This window comes from Podarcis melisellensis (genome assembly GCF_964234715.1).
Source record: "Podarcis melisellensis genome assembly, chromosome: Z".
Taxonomy (NCBI): Eukaryota; Metazoa; Chordata; class Lepidosauria; order Squamata; family Lacertidae; genus Podarcis; species Podarcis melisellensis.
Window position 1 is genome coordinate 18,577,461 of NC_138547.1, and position 15,103 is coordinate 18,592,563.

At 45.5% G+C, this 15,103-nt stretch overlaps 1 protein-coding gene across 1 annotated transcript in view; it reads right to left on the bottom strand.

Moving 5' to 3' along the window:
• The window catches only part of GPSM1 (G protein signaling modulator 1), a 55,091-nt gene that overhangs the window by 13,055 nt on the left and 26,933 nt on the right, over positions 1–15,103 (bottom strand). Inside the window, exons 10-11 of the mRNA XM_081897831.1 lie at positions 13,524–13,594; positions 12,859–13,020 (exon numbers count right to left, since the gene is read on the bottom strand). Coding sequence (XP_081753957.1) covers positions 12,859–13,020; positions 13,524–13,594 — 233 coding nt within the window. The remainder of the gene's footprint in view (positions 1–12,858; positions 13,021–13,523; positions 13,595–15,103) is intronic.

Consider the following 15,103-nt stretch of genomic DNA (forward strand, 5'->3'; position numbering starts at 1 on the left):
AACCAGATGCCCCAATGAGAGACCCATAGACAGGACCAGAGCACAAGAGCCCTCTCACTTCCTAAGCTCACAGGGTCATCTTGACTAGTAGCCATCTCCTCCCTGAATTTGCCCAGTCTTTTTTTTAAAAAAGCCATCCCTCTTGTGGAACACTGTTGCAGAGAGACTGGGTCACAGAAGTTCCGGTGTTCAATATAGCATCTTCTGACATAAGAGCAAAGGAAGATCCTGGTGGATCAGCCCAGTGCCCCACGTACTCCAACGTCTGGTCCTCACAGTGGCCAACCAGATGCCCTCAAAGGAAACCCCAAAGCACCTGAGCATTCTCCTCTCCCTTTCAGCAACTGGTATTTATAAAAGCATTATTGCCTCTGACCATGGAGGGAGAAAGAATTTAACCATCCTTGCTAGTAGTCATCAATAGCCTTCCCCTCCATGAATTTGTCCAATTCTTTTTCTAAAGCCATCCAAGTTGGTGGCCACCACTGCCTCCTGCTGGAGGGAGTTCCGCATTTTAACCATGCGCTGAGTGAAGAAACATTTCCTTTTATCCTGAATCTTCCCATGTTTAGCTTCATGCCATCCTGACTCAACAGGGCTCTGGGGAGAAAGAATTCTGTGCCCACCCAAACTGAAGTGAAACCAGATTCAGAATTCAACTACTTCGTCCACAAACTCACCATTGGTTCCCCCAAATCCGTGACTAGCTTGAAGGTTAACCTCACCTTTGCAATTCAAGGCCCTTTGAGGGGCTGAGGTGGTTACAGCCACTAACAACCTTGTCTTAAACAGAAAGGCCACTGATTCCTGCATTGCAAGGGGTTGTACTAGATGACTCTCGAACTCACATCCAAATACAATTTAGGATTCTACGTTTGGTCCAATGGCCGTTGCTACCTCCAAGTCCAGCCCTGGCTACTTTAGTGCTGTTTATAACCTAACCATCTGGTTATTCATGCCTAGATGTAGAACCTTACATTTGCCCCTATTGAACAAACCAAATGGATTTCAAGGGGGACAAATGTTAGGTTCCACACTTAGGCAGGAATAAACAAATGCACTAATAAAACATGAGGGACACCTGGGTTGACAGCAGTGGATTGAAAAGGATACAGGGGTTTTAGTATGAGCCACAAGCTTATACTAAGCCAACAGTGTGATGCAGTGGCCAAAGAGGCTAATGTTACTCTAGGTTGCATTAGCAGACGCTGAGTGCCCAGATCAAGGGAAGTCATAGTAACGCTATATTCTGCCTGTGTCCAGTTATGGGCACCACCATTTGAGGGGTATAAGGACAAGCTAGAAGGTGAGCAATATGATCAAGGGTCTGGAAACTATGCCTTAGGAGGAACGGCCGAAAGAGCTGGGCATGTTTAGCCTGGAGAAGAGAAGATGGAGAGGAGATGTGATAGCCATTTTCAAGGGCTGTCACATGGAAGCTTGTTTTCTCCTGTTCCTCAGGGTAGGACCCGAACCAATGGCTTCCAGTTACAAGAAAGGAGATTCTGATGAAACATCAGGAAGAACTTTCTGATGGTGGGAGCTGTTTGACAGTGGAATGGACCTCCTTTCTTGGAGGTTTTTAAACTGAGTTTGGATGGCCACCTGCAATGGATGATTTAGTTGAGATTCCTGCATTACAGGGAGTTGGATTAAATGACCCTTGGGTTCCCTTCTATGATTTCCCAGCAAACCTGGAATGGGTTTGTTGGAAAATGTGTGAGCTGGAGAGTCAAGCTCAGGTCACTACCCTGACCTACACTCCATGGGCCAAATTAGAAGTGTGTGCGCGTGTATGACTCTAGAGAGAGATTTCAAGGGGCTGTAGCTCAGGGGTAGAGAATCTGCTTTGCATGCAGAAGGTCCCAGGTTCAATCTCAGCATCTCCAGGTAGAGCTAGGAGAAAGCCCCCTGACTGGAACCCTGGACACCCACTGCTGGCAGTCAGTGTTTATAGTACTGGTAAAGGGTAAAAAGGTAAAGGACCCCTGGACGGTTAAGTCCAGTCAAAGGTGACTGTGGGGTTGTGGCACTCATCTTGCTTTCAGGCCAAGGGAGCCAGCGTTTGTCCTCAGACAGCTTTCCAGCTCATGCGGCCAGCATGACTAAACCGCTTCTTGCACAACGGAGCACCGTGACTGAAGCCAGAGTGCACAAAAACATAATTTACAGTACAAACCAGTGTGAAACAATGGTCTAGTGAAGTGGTATAAGGCTGCTTCCTATAGTTCTGTTTAATTCAGCCCTTTATTCAGACCCATAAGGACTAGAATCTCGTGTTTATTTTTAGCTGCAGCAGAGGGGCAAAGCACCTGCCTTGCATGCAGAAAGTTGCAGGTTCAATCCACAATGGTGTCTCCAGGTAGGCCAGCAAAGCCCCCTACCTGAAGCCCCAAAGAGCAGCTGGCAGACAGTGTAGAAAGTCGTGATCGAGATGGAACAATTGCCTGACCAGTTGCTCTGAGGCAGCTTCCTACTTCCTATTTAATTCAGAACCATAAACTTTTTTTAGAGGAAGGATTGTAGCTGAATGGGGACAGCACCTGCTCTGCATACAGGTTCAATCCCCAGCAGCATCTCCAGGTAGGCCTGGGAATGTTTGCTGCCCCAAATCCTGAACAGCCACAGCTGCCAGCCAGTGTAGATAACATGATCTAGAAGCATTAACTGGCCTGACACTGTGTAGGGACTGAGGCTGTGGCACGGGCATTAAAAACACACCCCAGTGCCATTAACCTTAGTGGGAGGATGTACAGTCCGCAAAGCTGCCTGGTGTGGCTCTGGGTCAGTTGCCGCTCCTCTGCCTGACTTTCTTTGCGGGGTTGTTGAAAAACAGGGTGGATGGCAAATGGAGCCTGATGCCCTGTTTTGAGCGTTTTCCAGAAGAGGCTGGCTGTGTGATGCAAAGAACGAACAAAACTCTCCCTCCGCTTGGCCACCCAGTCTCAGGAGCCCCCTATGGATCATTGCCACCCACTAGAGTCCAGAGAATGAGGGCTCCAGTCTTCACCCACTTGGCTGGCTCTCAGCTGACCAAACAGCTGTGCTGGAAGGAGCAGATGGATGTCACAGTCCAAAACTTATGGAGGGCACCAGGATGGCGAAAGGCTGCTCTAGACTCTGGATCATAGCATCCTACAATTGTAGAGTTGGAAGGGAACCCATGGGTCATCTAGTCCAACCAGGATCTTGGTCACCCTTGTGGGTGAAAGAACTTCTGAGAACTTGCTTCTGGCGAAAAAGAAGAGGCAGCTACATTTTGCAGGGTTGTGTGTGACAGGGTTGGACCAAAGCGAGCCCAACCTTGGCCATCCTTCATCCATTGCTCTAAACAACTGTCATCAGTGGGGGCAGGGTGGGGGCAAAGGAAGAATCCTCAGATGGAGACCAAAAGCAATGCTTAAAAACATACCCCAAAGAACTTAAGAATTGAGATAGACTACCTCTGGAGCTGGAGGTTCCATGAGAACATCAGGAGAGCCCTGCTAGGTCAGGCCACTGGCTCATCCAGCCCAGCATCCTATTTTCACAGTGCCAACTAGATGCCTGCATGGGAAGCAAGACCCCTCTCCCCTCCTGAGGTATCCAGGTATTCAGAAACATTGCTGCCTCCGACTATGGAAGCAAAACATAGTGACTGTGGCTACTAGTAATCACTAATGCTCTCTTCCCTGAATTTGTCCATCTCTCTTTTAAAGCCATCTAAATAGGTAGTTGTACCTGCCTCCCACAGGAGGGAGTGTTGCAGTTTAAATGCATTACTTTATCCACTCTAAGTCCAACTTTCAGCTTCATTGGTTGCCCACGACTTCGACTGTGTTAAGGGATTGTGGGATCGCCTGGGGAAGCCCCCTCCCCATCTTTGGGGCACCCAGCCAACTTGCTATCGGGGTGGTGGGGCGGGAAAGCAGTCGCCCAGAGAAGGGGGCTACCAGCCTAGGAACGCGCTGCAGCAAGGTGCCGTTGGCGAGACAACATCTTCCCTTCCTGGGGATCCGACTGAGCACACCTGCCCGGGCTGTTGCTAGCATCTTCTTCCCGGGGCGGGCACTGATGCTCCTCTTCTCCTGGCCCCTTTGGAGAAAGGGGAAGATCCAGGAGGGGGGGAGGAGTCTTACAAACTTCATACGGGAGGGAAGCCCCCTCCCCTCCAAGCCCCCCCTCCCCCCAGCCCGGGACGCACCTGCCTTCTCCTCAGGAAAGGGCTCCGGGCATCCCGGCTCCGAAGTGCCGCCGCCGCTGCAGCGAGCTCGAACCTCCGCTCTCCTCTCGCAGCTGAGGCGCGTGAGTGGTGCGCCTGGGCGGGGGCAGAGGCAAAACCTCGCCAGGCGGCCAGTCGCCTGCCAGGCCCAGCGCAGTCGGGGAGGAGCCCAGACACCGCCCCCAGTAGCCTCAGAGTAGGGATGGAAGCAAGACTTGCACTGGGGGAAAGGTGATATTTTGATTTTCTTTCCTCGCTCTTTTCTACCCCCAATCTCTCTCTCTCTCTCTCTCTCTCTCTCTCTCTCTCTCTCTCTCTCTCTCTCTCTCTCTCTCTCACACACACACACACACACACACACACACACACACACACACAAAACAACAACAACAACAACAAAAACACAGCCTGATCATAACTCCAGAACTCGTGGGGATCCAGTGAAGCTGAATGTTGGGAGGTAATTATTTATTCCATTTCTATCCCACCTGCTACTCTAAGGAACTCAAAGTGACAGGCTTACTGGTTCTCCTCGTCTTAGCTGACTCGCCACAACAGCAACCCTGGGAGGCAGCGACTGTTTCCCAAGGAGCTTCAGGACAGGTAAAAGAAAGTCCTTCTTTAGGTAGTGCCTAGTTAAACTGCGGAACTCCCTCCCGCAGGAGTCAGGCACCCACCAGTTGAGAGTGGCTTTAAAAGAGGATTTGACGGATTCATGGAGGAGGAGAGGGCTGTCAATGGCTATGCTCTGCCTTAACAGGGGCAGCAATGCTTCTGAATACCAGTTGCTGGAAACCACAAGAGGGGCAAACAGCCATCAATAGCCCTCAATGAATTTGTCTAATCTTTTCTTGCAGCCATCCAGGTTGGCCATCTCTGCTTCCTGGGGACTGAGTTCCATTGTTTAAGTATGCGCTGTGTATCATAGAGTAGTAGAGTTGGAAGGGACCCCAAGGTTCATCTAGTCCAGTCCCCTGCAATACTAAATCTGTGGGCTTTTAACAAAGCATACAGGCTTTTTACAATGGGCTGAGTCAGGCAGCTGGAGCAGCAAAGAGAGAAGAATAGAACAACAAGAACAAAAAACTCTCAAACCAGAAACAAACTCCAAAATCTGCACATTCTTCGCATTTTGCACCAGCCCCACGCAAAACACCCCCAGGCTATGCTCTCTTTATAGAGACAAGGGAGCCTTCCAGAGAGCTGGCTGACTACCATTCTCCAGCTATGGGGAGAGGTGGACTCCAGACCCAAATCCTCCTCTTTTTCCTTCTGGTTTTGATGGAGCAGATCAAGACCTTTGCCTTCAGGGAATATATGGCTCGCAGCTGAGTAGCCACAAAAGGTAATGCGGGCCAGAGCACCTTTGGAACCCTATGGGATCAGGGATGGGGTCAGGGATGGGGGGAAGGAATCTCTCTTCCAAATACCAAAGATTCCACAAGCCCCACACTCCATTGTTACTCAGAGCAGCACCTTCCTATGGCTGCCCTTGTTCTCAGGAACGGTGCCTTTCTCAAGATGCGGCAGGCACCCCCAAGCTGCACCCCACAAGCAGTGTTCTGAAAACACTGGAAGACATTTGTGTTCTAACAGGCTTTCCCAGCTGGGTGGGCAATTCTCTGCCGCGGATGTCCACTTTGCATTCATGGAATCATACAGTGGTACCTTAGGTACCGTAGGGACGCGGGTGGCACTGTGGGTTAAACCACAGAGCCTAGGACTTGCTGATCAGAAGGTCAGCGGTTCAGATCCCTGTGACGGGGTGAGCTCCTGTTGCTTGGTCCCTGCTTCTGCCAACCTAGCAGTTTGAAAGTGGAAGTAGATAAATAGGTACCACTCCGGCAGGAAGGTAAACGGTGTTTCCGTGCGCTGCTCTGGTTCACCAGAAGCGGCTTAGTCATGCTAGCCACATGACCTGGAAGCTGTACGCCGGCTCCCTTGGCCAGTAAAGCAAGATGAGCGCCGCAACCCCAAAGTCGGTCACGACTGGACCTAATGGTCAGGGGTCCCTTTACCTTTACCTTGGGTTACAGACTCTTCAGGTTACAGACTCCGCTAACCCAGAAATAGTACCTCAGGTTAAGAACTTTGCTTCAGGATGAGAACAGAAATTGTGCTCCGGAGGCACGGCGGCAGCGGGAGGCCCCATTAGCTAAAGTGGTGCTTCAGGTTAAGAACAATTTCAGGTTAAGAATGGACCTCCAGAACGAATTAAGTTCTTAACCAGAGGTAACCCCTGTACTGTAGTTTTGGAAGGGACCAATCCAATCCCTTGCAATTCAAGAATTGCAGCTAATGAGCCCTTCTCTCCCCGCCCTCCCCGCAAGGGTCCTTTTGCTCCTTAGTGACATCCCAGGTCAGTGGCAGTTTCGTAATGGACTCATTACGAACTTGCCTTAGTTCAGGTTAACCAACAAGTGCAAAACCAGGCATCTTTACAGGATTTCTGCCAGCAGCAAGGCCTTGCTGGCATTTAACACCTGTGCTCAAAGATCTGCACTTGTTGCCAATATACTACTGGGCCACATTCATGGGGTTACTGTCAGGATATAAAGTCCTTTACAACTTGGGACCAATTTACCTGCAAAAGCGTATATATGCCCATATATAGGTCCACTAACTCCACATATTTGTCCACTTCAGTCCGTGGAACTGGCTACAGGTAATCCCTGATCCTCATTTGTAAGAACTTGATTGCTCAGTGTGGCAGCACTTCACTTTGGAACTCCCCCCTACTGATATCAGGCAGGTTCCTTCACTGTATTCTTCTCAATCCAGAAGACTCTTTGTGTGTTCCTATGGAACCCACCAGTCAAGAGGATGTCTATCTAGATATCTATCTTCGTAGGGGCATTTGGCCACGATGAGAACAGGATGCTGGACAAGATGGGCCACTGGTCTGATCCGGCAGGCTCTTCTTATGCTCTTAGGATTGTCCAAAAGCACCTTTAGGAAATCATTAGCAAGCCTCATTCTGGGATCAGGGATGAGGCTTCATCTCTGCAAGGAGAGGCAGCAAACAGCGAACATTTGCAACCAGGCAGCCATCAATGACAAGGGTGCCCTTTGCCATCCACATGGAAAAAGCCAGCCTGCCACTCGGTATGTACATCAGCCACCAGCCACCCTCAATCCAGATGTCATAGTGACCCCACAACTCACGTGTCAACCCCCCCCCCCCAATTGCTGGAGATAGGCCAGTAAGTAGCCAGTGACTGCAGGGACCGGGAGGCATCTCACATCCTCTCCACATGGATCCATCAATGGAAAGGGCAACCTTGCAACCTGAGCAAGGAAGTTGGTAGAGAAAAGTTTCTCTCCCTCTCTCTTAACACTAGACAACCAACAAAACTGAATATTGAGAGATTCATGATGGATAAAAGGAAGTCCTCTTCTCAGAGTTAAACCCTGGAACTCACTTCCGCAGGAGGTCATCTAGCCCAGCTCTCTGCAAAGAAGTTAAAAAACCCTTTCCTTAAAAACTTTAGATGGGATTCCTGCATCGCAGGGGGTTGGACTAGATGATGTTGGGCTTCCTTCTACAATTGATTCAATGAAAGGCCTGCCAGGATGAAACAGTTGCCTGCTGGTAGAATGTCAGTTATGGGGGAGTTAGTCTAGCTTCTCTAGGCATGGAGTTCCAAAGTTGTCTGGGAGCAGCCAGCACTGAGAAGGCCCTGTCCCACGCCCCCCCCACACCAAATAGGCCCAGGAGTGAGTCAGGATGGAGGGAAGGGACTCCACCATAGATCTCAGAGCCTAGGCAGGTTTATACATCAGAATACAACCCTCCAGGTAGCCTGTGACTGAGCCTAATACAATATACGGTAATTTATTGAGTGATATTTTATTCTTTGCGGAAAGCGTTTTATTGAATTTTATCCACCTAACCCAAACAGCAAAACAGAACTTCATGGGGCAAACACATAAAAGCTAAACCAAGGCTTGCATGGGATGTTAAATCCACAAGTAGAAACGATAAAGCTGGTTCTCTGGATATTTGTGATAATATGCAGAGTGGAAAGTGAATAGTTGCGATTCCTGCCTTGTAGGGGGTTGGCTATATGACCCCTGGGATCCCTTCCAACACTACAGTTCTATGTTTCTAGGATTTAATAAAAGTACCATCATAAGAAATGAGAGGCGGAAGAACACAGATTAACATATATTTGTAAATTCTGCCATCCTACTGATAAAGGTTGCACTTCCTATTCTCGTGTTTATAATTTATATTTCTGTATTTATATATTTTTAAGCAAAGATGAATGAAACTCGAATCCACCCAATCACCCCCCAGTTTCAATAAATAAATAATTTGCAGAAGCTTGATCTGATAAACAATGGCAGTTAGACAACTTCATTTTGCAAAATTAGAGATAAGATAGGACAACATCTTGAATTATTAGTATTTTTAGTCAGAATATTATGCCAGAGGAAACCTGATTGGTAGTCTGGGATGCAGTGAAAGCCCATATTCATGAATTTTTTATTTAAAAAACCCCATATAAATGGAAACAGTTTACCCAAAAGGAAAGAGATTTAATTCAAAACAATCATAGAAAAAGAAACAGTCCCCACTCAAAAATTCAAAAAAATACATTTGGTCAAATAAGAATTGTTTGAACATAGTAACACAGACCATCTAAATAGCATTCATTATCAACTAAAAGATAGACAAGCAAAAACCTTAATTCCATCTATAGAACATAAAAATAAAAGGGCAACTCTCCAGCAGAAATAGCAAATTCTTTTCAACAATTCTATCAATATTTAGATACACCAGAAAACCCAACAAACTCAAGAACAGATTCATAAAGCCTTTCTAAACATTCTGATGCCTAAAGTGTAAGCTTAAGTTCTCAAAGTCTTGGAATCAAAAGTTACCGAGGAAGAGGTACATAACATAATTTTTTCACTGCATATGGGCCAGATGGCTTGACCAGCAAATTCGATAAACCTTTCCCCAATAAAGTAAGATCTTACTATACAACAATGCATCTCTGTCAATAAAAAAACTCCAGGATTTATGATCAGAAATTATAATTCATTTTATTCCTAAACATGATAAGGATCCTAAACTACCCCAAACGTATAGACCAATTTCTTTACTAAACCAAGATGCCAAAATGGTCCTCAATAATTGCTAAGTGTACATAAATATGTAAATCCAGATCAAACTACTTTTATAAAAAATAGGAAATTACAATATAACAAAACAGAAGTATTGGTTGAATTAAGAAAGAAATGAAAGCAAAAATCACTTTTTTTGTTTTGGTTGTAAAAAAGGCTTTGATACGGTTACATGGCCTATTCTAGCAAGAACAATAAGAATCCTTCAATAAATGATCTTAGTGGCAGATTCAAATAATGGATTGGCATCTTATATAAGGACCCATGAGTGAATGTTTTCATTACTAATTGTTACTTGTTAAAGCCATTAAAATTACCATTGTGGTGCATGTCAAGGGTGCTCATTACCTTTGTTATTGTTTGCAAAAGGTTTCTAGAACCATTAGCAAGTCTGACAAGAACCAACCAAAGACTTCATGGAATTAACTTTGGCTTGCAAGGTTCAAAATCTCACTGTATGCAAATGATATAGCATTATCATTTACCAAACAAAAACATCAATACGAAATACATGGACTTTCCAAACACCTTTCGAGAAGCATCCAGTTACATGATCAATACTATTAAACCAGTTGGCTTCTGAATAAACTTGATAATTCAAGTGAAAAATACCTTCTGCAAAGCCTTCAGATTTCAATACAAAAAGTCCAATAAACTACTAAGGGGTTTGGTTGCACCCAGATTCACTAATAACCCATTGATCAAAACTGCAATAATATAAGCATGCAAACAGATGAAAGTTGAAAAGGTGGCAGACACTACAACTCTCTTGGAGGGGCAAAATATCAACTCTCTCTATGAATATTCTACCCAGGCTATTCCTATTATCTGCTCTACCATCGGAAACAGATATTTTCCAAGCATAAAGTCTCTCTTTCTCTCTTGCTATGCTTAACTCTTTTCTCCTTCATATCATTTCCTTTTCTTTTTTTTTCTTCCCCCCACTACTTTTATCGACAACAAACTTGTTTGATGTATGACCATCTCAGCTACAAAGTGTAATAATTTTTAATGAATATTTAAAAAGAAGAAATGTGAGAGCAAGTGGTGTGCGGCGCGTATGGCTTGCAATATATACAGAAAGGTAAGCCCATAATTGAAACCATCAGAGGCACAAGGAGTAGCAAGAGCAAAAATCTTTATATTACATCGAGAAAAATTCTCAGCCAATTACCTGTTGCTTACCCCAGATTTCTTGAAAGGCTTGCGGAAGAGACAAACGTCTTTTTAAAAAAAAAAATGTAGTCAATAAAATCCCACCATAGACAAAAAGAGGTCGCTGTTATTTTCCCTTCTAAATAATGGGTAAATTTCCCATGTAATGAGTTAGTTTTCCATTTAGTGCAGTTCAGTATTGGGGGCTTTAGCTGCTGTTCTGCACTCTTCGGACACCAGGGTCCCTGCACTGCAGGGGGTTAAACTAGATGACTATTGAGGTTTCTTCCAACTCTACAGTTTTATGATTCTATAAGGAGGCGTTAATTTCAGACAATGGCCATATTAGAAGCAGCTAACAACAGTCGGAAACGACAAGTGAAGCATTCCAGACACCCTGAGAAATTAAATATTTGCAGTTTCAGAGGCCTTGAATTGATTCTCCCTCATTCCTATTTATCTCCTTAGAAGTGATGGTTCCTGAGAAATGGCTCAGCCAATGTCATTTTCATTGCCTTGCAGGAAACCCGCCCCCTCCGTTAGCCTCGTTATCGCAGAGGGTGGTGCAAAGCTCCCTTTTTGCGGGGGTCCAAGGAAGGCTCACCCGCGCTGCCGATACAGAAAGAGATAGGCAGGTTTTGCACAGCGGGTGCCGCAAGATGGCCGCCTCATTGCACGCGCCCCCTATTATTTCTCACAAGGGGCATCTCAGTCCCGGCAAGAGCATAATGCTAACAGCATGCTCCAAAAATGGCTCCAGATCTAAACAATCTTGAGGAACACACATCTGCAAGCTGTCAGTGTGACTTCTCTGCGCTTTCCGTTGACTATACATGGCCTTGCCAGGGAGGCGGGTGGCCTAGGAATCGCAGCAAAGGAATTCCTGACAGACAGACAGACACCCAACCTTTGCTTAACCCCCCACCCCCCAGTGATTGAGAGTTCACTACTTTCCAAGGCATAGAACCATAGAATTGTAGAGTTGGAAGGGACCTCAAGGGCCATCTAGCCGAATCCCTTGCAATGTAGGAATCCCAGCTAATGGATGGAAAGCCAGTTGGAATTCCTCACAAGAGCAATGGCTGGATATAGTTGGAAGCCCCCGCCCAGGTGGGAGAGTCTTGCACATTTCCTGCACATCTGGGGAAATCTAGCATGCAGTGAGTGCCAGGCACAAGACAGGTGCTTGAATCTCACCTAGCATGGAGCAGGGGGTTAAATAATTTTTTATTTATACCCCGCCCTTCCCGGTTTAAAAACAGGCTCAGGGCAGCTAACAGCAAATATAAAACATTGATTAAAATGCGACTTAAAAACAGCACAAAACAGCATCAATATCAATAAAATTCAAAAAATTCAGGGCTCCCCAACAAAACGCACTTCCGTCATATTTATTTGGGGCTGTTGAATTGTTGCCAAGGCAGAGGCAGATCCCACCCCACCCCCAACCGCCCCGTGGTGCGTGGTGTGTTTATTTATAAACCTGTTTAATTTCCTTCCTTTTCTTTCCAAGAATGCTCAAGGTGACCTTTGAGATAATAAGACCAAATTCAGCCAGGAGAATGAGAGGCAAATGCCAAATGTCAAAACCACAGCAGCAGAGAAATAGGAGGACGCCACATGCTTCCCCAAACCGGAACATTAGGAGAGCCTGAAGGATCGGCCAATGGCCCATCTAGGCCAGCACTTTATTCTCACAGTGGCCAACCAGATGCCTGTGGGAAACCAGCAAGCAGGACCTGAGCATAACAGCACTCTCCCCCTCCTGCGCTTTTCAGCAACAGGTATTCAGAAGCATTGCTGCTGCCAGCTGTGGAGGCAGAGCAGAGCCATCATCACCAGTAACCACAGGTAGCCTCCTCCTCCATGAATTTGCCCAATCCAAGTCAGTGACCATCGCTGCCTCCTGCGGGTGGTCGTTCTGTCGTTCAGTTATGTGCAGCATAAAGAACTTTCCTAAATATGACCTGAAAACACCTCCAGGCTAGATTTCTGCTATGCGCTCTATGTGGGGCTTCCCTTGCACTTGGACCACGAGCTGCTGCCAATGCAGAATGCTGCAGCACGATTGCTGATGAGAGCGAGGCCTTGTCAGAATTATGATGCCTTTGCTGCTCAGAAATGTGCACTGTTTGCCAGGGTGTTACTATTAGTATATAAAGCCCTTAACAACTTGGGACCAGTTTACCTGCAAGGTCACCTTGCCCCACAGGTGGCCACTCAACCACTCCAAGTAGCAGAATTGGCACGACTACATGTGCCACATGACACCCGCTCTACATTGGCAAGGAATCTATATTTTAGTGAAGAAGAGCAATTTGTGAATTTTTAGGTAGGAGGTACTGTTCATGTCCGCCGCATCTCCTTACCAGTTGGGACAGCTGAACCCGTACGTCACTGGTTTCCAACGGGGATTCACTGGGTGGTGGAATCTTCCTGTCTGGGATGGACTGGCTTCCCCTGTGTTTCTTGGATCTGACTGGCAGCGACATGAATTCTTTCCCAGGGATCTCTACGTCTCCGTTCTGGTCCTGAGGAGAAGTGACGAAGAGGTCATTGCTGTAGATGGAGACACCTTAAGGCAAGGCAGGGGGCATTTCCTTCTTGTTGGAGGCCACATTCCCTCAGGGGTGATCTTCTGGGAGCCACATGACAGAGGTGACAGGGGCTGCTCCTTCTCCCTCCCTCACCCCCCCATGCCCTGCCACTCTAGAGAGGAATGCCTTTCCAGAAAGGAAGGAGATGCAGGCTGAATGTTGCCTGTCATTACTGATTTGTAATGGCTTCTCAGCTGTTTACAGGTGTAAATCCATCTGTAAGTAAAACATGTGGCACTGAAAACATTAAGAATTAAAATGTAGAATAAAACAAGCCACTTAAAAAGCATAAAAATTAAAATTTTGTTTTTTGTTTAAAAAAGATTAAAACCCATCAACTAGGAAGTTCAAGTACAGGGGGATGCTGGCCTAAACAGGCATGTTTTCAAGATCCCTCTTCCTCCTCTTCTCCACCACCAACTGATGCCTCTCTTTACCTTTTCTGGTGAGAATCTCAGGAGCTCAAGGCTGCTCATGCGGTTCCTCTGGATCCTCTTGGGCCTTGCCCCTGAAAAAGCAACAGAAGATGGGTGGGTGAGCTGGCCAACCATCATCTAGATTCGACCTTCATGGCCAAAAACAAAAAACCACCCAGTAAAAAAATTAATTAACAGGAGAAGTCATTAATTGAGTTGCAGCAATATAAGGTCACCTGGGCAGGTGTCGTGGATGATGCAGTTATCCAAATGTACAGAATCACAGAATTGAATAATAGAATTGTAGAGCTAGAAGTGACACCAAAGGTCATCTATTCCAACCCCCTGCAATGCAGGAATACATTTATTTGTTTACTTCATAATTTTTTGTTAGTTGTGATTTTTGTTTGTCTGTTTAATTGCAAACTCTATTGAAATAAAATTCAAAATAATTCCCAAGTTGGAAGTGCTGTCTTCCAGGACAAATGCATGTCCAGATGTTGAGTTTCCTGTATCGATTCCTTAAGTGCAGGGGGCTGGACTAGATGACCCTTGGGGTCCTTTCCAACTCTGCAGTTCTATGATTCTATGAATCTTGAATGCAGTCGTCCACATGGCATCAGAGCAGACTTGGGAAATCTTTTACATGGCAGGATTTGCTTCAGTACAGAGCAGTGGTTCTCAAAGTGTGTGACTCACCACATTAATGTGGCAGGAGAGGATGGCAAGTGTGGAGGGGAAAATTCAAGGGCATTCAAAGAAACATTTAAACAGTATAGTATAGTATCAAAATATATATATATTTATTTGCAGAATATGGATAGATGTCTTTTCAAAATGAGAGAAAGAGTATCAAGAGATACCAAGGACAAATCCTAGTTGTGATCCAGAATCACCTCTCTTCTACTGTTCTCCACAATATATTGTTGTGAACAGGGATTTTCACCTCTGACAAATATGAAAGATCAGAACAGAGAAAGGCTTATTTGTGCTGATGAGGAGATGAGAGTCTGTCTGCCTCAAATCAGACCTAATATAAATGAGATTACCTGGCAAATGCAAGTTCACACCTCTCATGGAGTTTGTAAATGTACTTAAGGTACATATGGAAGAGGCTCACTTATAATTGCATTTTGGGAATGATTTACATTCTTATGTAGCCACATCATTTTATACTTTCTGCATGTCCCATGATCATATTATAATGTATGTTATAAAAGTTCTATGTTATAAATCAAACACTGCTAAGAGTTGGTTCCCCCCCAACATGCTTCTGTTTGTTTTCCAATGTATTAATTATCAATAAAAAAAATCAGTGTGAGCAAATTTTTATTCTGAAGTGTGGCCCAAGAAAAAAGTTTGAGAACTACTGATCTAGAGTATCATAAATTTTTATATATATCACTTGATTGTAAAAAACACACACACCCTCAAAGCAATTTACAAACAGAATCAAACAATGCATTAAAAAATCAGTTAAAAACTACCATTAAAAAAAGCCTTCGTGGGGCACTTTTTGCACTATGACTCCCATAATCCCTGGCAATTGACTGCGGTGGGAGTTGTAGTCCCTTCATTTGACGTTTTTAAGCAGAGGTTGG